The sequence below is a fragment of the Notothenia coriiceps genome, unplaced genomic scaffold (assembly GCF_000735185.1).
Source record: "Notothenia coriiceps isolate Sejong01 unplaced genomic scaffold, NC01 NC01_scaffold00005928, whole genome shotgun sequence".
Taxonomy (NCBI): Eukaryota; Metazoa; Chordata; class Actinopteri; order Perciformes; family Nototheniidae; genus Notothenia; species Notothenia coriiceps.
Genome location: NW_011338629.1, coordinates 8669 through 14412, shown reverse-complemented (window position 1 = coordinate 14412; position 5744 = coordinate 8669). Strand labels below are relative to the sequence as shown.

Genomic DNA, 5744 nt, shown 5'->3' with positions numbered 1-5744 from the left:
CACCCCCCAATACCACCACCCCCCCAAGTATATTTCACATCTGTTGGAAACACTGCACTTTCATCACTGCAAGCAAGGTAAATAAACTCACAGCACACCAAGGGGTGGCCGAGTGAAAAGCAGCTCAATAACCGACAACCACAAGCTCTAACTGACCAGAAGGAGCGACAGAGGGATAGTGTGTGTGTGTGTGTGTGTGTGTGTGTGTGTGTGTGTGTGTGTGTGTGTGTGTGTGTGTGTGTGTGTGTGACATACAGTACCAGTCAAAAGTTTGGACACACCTTCTCATTCGAAGGTTTTTATTTATTTGAAGTACTGAAGACATCAAAACTATAAAAGAACACATATGGAATTATCTAGTAAACAAAAAAGTGATGAACAATCCAGAATATGTTTTATATTTTAGATTCTTCAAACTAGCCCCCTTTTGCCTTGAGGACAGCTTTGCACACTCTTGGCTTCTCTCAGTCAGCTTCACTAAATATAAATCATATTCTGGATTTTTTAACACTTTTTTCTTAACTAGAATATTCCATATGTGTTCTTTCATAGTTTTTATGTCTTCAGTATTAATCTACAAAGTGGAAACAAATTCAAATAAACAAAAACCATTGAATGAAAAGGTGTGTCCACATTTTTGACTGGTACTGTATCGCAGACACGTCGCACCCACAGGTGTGACACATTCCCTATAATTATTACTGACAGAGTTATAGCCACAGATTGACTGGAATCAAAGAATAAACACAGGTTTCACAGCAGAATGAGAATGTAGTTTGCATAAAAAGGCAAAGGCTGAACCCCTGAATAACCTGAATTACACAGCAAATAGTATCAATACTAAATAAAAGAAAACCGGTTAACAGTCAGCCCTTTCATGCTTGTAATCCTCAAAAGTGCCTCCAAAAACCTTTTACCTTTTGGACACTCTGTAGTTGGCTGTGGTCAGGACGCCTGTTTTGGGGTCACGGACAGTAGCTCTGGCAAGCTTATGAAGCAAAAACAACACACAGATATACAATTATTGATGATTATGTTTATCATAAACAGTACGCAGAGTGTGCCCACTTATTCAATTTATCAACATGTTGGTAAATCTATACCAACATGTTGTTGATTCAGACGCTTTTCTCTAAATTAACACCCTTTTATACATTCCAAATGTAAAAACTATTGCTTTGTACAACTTATCTTTGAACAAAGAAGCTGCACTTCATCACCTGACAAGCTCATGGCTTTAGGATTTTTTTTGTTCTGAATTAGGTCATAAATATCATGAAAACGTTGGTATTTTAAAAGTACTTAGGTCACTGTACAGGATTTAGTGTTATGTCCTGGGTTGAGTGCAGAATGCTTAGATGTATTATCATTAATGTATTGCTTCTTGTCTCACCCTGGGTTTGGCCAGCTGCTTAATCCTCTCAGTCTCCTCGTGTGACAGGACGTCCAGGTAGCGTACGATGCGGGGGCTGTCCCACTCATCCTCCTCTTTTATGGGCTTCAGCAGGAGACGAGGGTTCCTGTTTCTATCCTGGTAGCGACAGTACAAGCGGCTGCGCCTCACGTTATTCTGGTCAAACATATAAGATAAACAGAAACATTATGAAGAAAGGATTTATTTAGGAGAAGTGAAATCAGATTTGAAATGTCTGCCACACTGCTGCTGGAATCTAATTTCACATGGAAAGGATTGACCTTGGAAGCCTTTGCTCACTTCAGGTGCCCACATACAGGTTTTTATCAACATTTTGCTTGTATGGAAAATAAATCCTTGTCCTGTATACTTGGTAACCTCAAAGATTTCCCAGTAAAACGTCAGAGCAGAGCAGAACAGAGCTTGTATTAGCTTAAGTGGAACATTTTGCTATAAACACGCCACATCGATCATAGCTGTAAATGGGTTTTATCAGCCTTTTCTTCCCAGAATTGCTCGACAACCATAGAATCCGTCTTTGTGAAAGGGGTGTTTATGCCTGCAGCAATTGCAAGCTTGCTGTTATAACTGTCACTTTACTGCAGGTTTCTTAACATTGCTCTTGTATATTACTTCAATTCCTTTATTTGTTGTTGAAGCTCTAATCTAATGTCAAAATAGGTATTTGCTCACTTCAAATGTACACCTCAGAAAAGTAGGTAGAGATCTAGTCATTTTGACTTCCTCTTTTTATTATAGATTGTTTATCAATGAGCCTTTTTTTTTGTCCTTATGTCTCACCATTCCGAGCCCCTCTCCTCTGCAGAGAGCTTCGTAGACGTCTCTCTCTGGGAGGTGGTCTTTGGGTCTGGTGTAGGTTCCCAGCTGGATGGGCTCCTCAGAGGGCGGCGGGTAGTCCTCCTGGTTCAGCTCTCTGAGCTGCTTGGTAAGCAAGCCCTCAAAATAACGCAGGTTTCCTCCTGCCCTCTGGTGGCTGGGATCTGCCAGTACAAGAAAATGTTGGTCTTTAGTGAAACATTTCTACTCCGAAGTGGAATTACCTGTAAAGCAGAGGAGAACCTGTGTTGATGTTTACTATATGGCCACATTTTATAAAAGTGTTGTCCCTTTGTCTGTTGACACCATTTGCAGCTAAGAAGTTAGTATTAAAAGAAAATAAGGTTTTTGATTTTTATAGCTTTGATAGTTTATTTATTTGACCTAGTACTGTATGGTTTAATTATGACTGAATTGAGTACAACATTGTGTCGACTTCATGTGAGTGTTATCTTTCAAATAAGCTTTATACTTCTACTCCACTATATCTCAGAAGACATATTGTACCTTTTACTCCTCTACTTTGATCTGAACAGCTATAATGACTATATAGGATCATTTAGCATTTGGTATTTTTCATTTCTTCTTCAACAGTTATGTTATTTAGTCACATTTATAAATGCAGGTCTTTGCTTAACAATGGAGTAGCTGATGGTGTGCTTTTTGTAATGGTGAATAAAGAAAATGATCTTAATATTTCCCATGAGGGTAATCTAAGAGTCCCTTGTGTGCTTTAGATATTATTTGAGGTATTTAAGCAATTACAGAAAGTACAGAAAGTAGAAAAAGCACACCACCTTGTGGAGGTCTGTGGACATGCACTAGTTCATTAGTAATCAGATGAATTACAGCAACATACTCTGCCTCTGGTTATTTTTATGTAGGAACAAAGCTGCCTTGTGTATACCACAGTTACAGTAAACAGAGGGTATCTTAAGTATCGACTTGTTGGACGAAAATGTGCATTTCATTATTTTTGTTGAAGGGAATTTCAGACTTCTGAAACGAGGATTCAATAAACAACATAAATGAGTATGTATGCTATTTTCAAACAGCAGTGAAGTACACTGATTTAGTAACACAAATTTGATCCTGGCAGTATAAACAGTTCAGCTGTTATATGTTTAAGCAATAGCTCACGACAGGCCGTGGTATATGCTCATTATATAACAGCTAAGGGTCGTGGTTCGGCAGTTCTGACTTGTTGTGAAAACTACAATTCTACCCGTGGTATACGCTCAGTATATCACGGCTAAAAACCAATCAGATTGCTTGATTTGACTTGTCTGTTTTATAATACATTTTTTACTGCACTTCCAGTTTTATAGTTTATTTTTTCTTTATCTTGACTGCACATTGCTTTCCTTTTTAGTTATATGTGCATTTTATAACTTAATGTCACTTTGGCAGCACTTAGTGTCATAAAGTCTGCTACATCTGCCCTACCTCGATTCATTTAACTTGACATGTAAACAGGCGTACTGCAGATCTGAAAGGATGGCCTGCAGCTGAATACAGAGCCCTTGACGCAGATATCAGTTGAATCCGCTAACGTTCTCTATCGCATAGACCAGGGGTCTCCAACTTTTTTTAGGATGAGAGCTACTTTCAAAAAATAAAACAAGTAGTGAGCTACTTTTACTCCTCTTTTCTTTTCTTTTTGCAATGTATATATTTAGCACATTTTAACATTATTATATGCTTACCTTTAACCTTTGTGTGCTGTTTGGGTCTGTGGGACCCGTTTTCAGTGTTTACTAAAAGAAAATGTATGCAATTTAATTATTTTAACCTACTTTATTTGGGGGTGGACCTCACCTCCTCTAGGGGGGTCCGGGGGCATGCAACCCCGGGAAGATGTGTTTTTAAATGTTGAAGTGAAATGGCGGTTGGCGGTGCTAGTGGAGCCTCGCAGCGGCGAAACCGTGCCGCGCCACACTAATAATAAGCGAATAGGTGCGCTTATTATCAATTAGCGCTCCCTCCGCTCCGAGGTGGACCCCACGCAGTCTGCGTGATCTGCCTGTAGGGAGGGACGGCCCTGTTGATAACGGCTCCCAAAGTGGGTAGGTAATGCTTGCGACTGTGTGTACGCCCTATACGATCATTCCATGAAAACGATGACGCCAGAGCCCTGCCTCTCCCCACCTTTCCTGCTCACCCCCGTTCGCCAACAACAACAACAATGGCGGATCACAGGGTTGCGTTCGTTCTCTACAGCTCCTCTACCACAACCATCAGCAAAAATAATAATTTAATATAATATAATAACAATAATCGTCATCGGTCTTCTTCACTGCTTTTGGTCTATGTTGTGGCGGAAGTACAGCGCCACTTACAGGCCCGCATATGTAACTACAGCATCTCCCGAGCGGGGGTCGGAGGGCGTCGCGTGTGGGACGGACAGCGGGTTTCGTGTGAGCCGATTTCCGGTTGGGACGGAGAGACCGGTGCTGATGTCGGAAGTTGTGTGGTGGGGGGTGTTTTTCGTCTCCGTGTGTGTCTCCGGTGTGGAGCGCGGCGTAAGAATAACAGTGCAAACCCGTGGGCCGTCGTTCCTGTTGTATGGACAGACACCCGCGGGTGCGGCAGCAGAGCGCAAGAGCTGCCACTGCAGGTGAAGAAGAGAGGGGGTGGACGATAGGGCAATTTGTGAAATTAGCAAGAAGAGCACCTGATCAAGTTACCCCGATGGTGGAGGAGCGGCCGTTTAGTTGGGTCCAGGCCGGCAGACTGGTGGCTGTATGTGTGTGGGTATGGGGTTAAGGGATCTTTTATAGATTACAGGTTCCCTTTTTCGATTTCTAGAAAATAATTCGATGAACTCGTTCCACCCAGTCCCTTTGTTGGCGCCAGAAGAAGACGACTGCGTGCGAGAAGGAAATGAGGTGATTGGACAGTGTTGTAAGAGGTAATGTGAAAGAGTGCAGCGAGCGATTTGGGCGTTCTAGGGGGTGTGGTGTCTGTACACGGTCCCATGTTGCACGTCGTACCATAGCCAGCCGGCAAGTCGCCGTAGGGGTGTCAGCTCAGAGGGCTCGAGGGTAGGTCTCCCCGATGTGTGGGGTAAGACGAGAGGAGCGTGAGGGGGGTGGAGTGCGCGAAGTATGTCCGCCCGTTGGGCAACGCGCGTTGCCTCCCCGGGCAGTGCGCAGGGCTGCTTTGAGGGACGCTGCAGTCCACGAGCAGGCGAGGGAAGGTGGTAGGTAGGCTGCGTCGATAATATACGCGTCTTCCGATAGCGAAGCAGTCCTCGCACCGTCAGCAAGACATTGGCAGTGAATACCTGTGCAGAATTCAATTACATGTAAGGAACAAAGCAGGACAGAGATTGGTGCAATATCGGTGTACGCTACCCCAAGAGCGAGGGTCGGTAGCACAACAGGAGGTTGATGTAGAGATTGCAGGCGTGGATGAGTTGGACTAAGAGCGGGTTTGGAGCAGTGTATGGTGTTGTGTATATGCCAGATGAGTGGTCTAGAATGACAGTGTG

At 43.1% G+C, this 5744-nt stretch overlaps 1 protein-coding gene across 1 annotated transcript in view; it reads right to left on the bottom strand.

The window, feature by feature from the left end:
* LOC104943317 (prolyl 4-hydroxylase subunit alpha-2-like) overlaps positions 1–5744 on the bottom strand; it is a 21778-nt gene that overhangs the window by 9571 nt on the left and 6463 nt on the right. The window contains exons 4-7 of the mRNA XM_010768676.1: positions 4595–4862; positions 2216–2415; positions 1394–1570; positions 918–988 (exon numbers count right to left, since the gene is read on the bottom strand). Coding sequence (XP_010766978.1) covers positions 918–988; positions 1394–1570; positions 2216–2415; positions 4595–4862 — 716 coding nt within the window. The remainder of the gene's footprint in view (positions 1–917; positions 989–1393; positions 1571–2215; positions 2416–4594; positions 4863–5744) is intronic.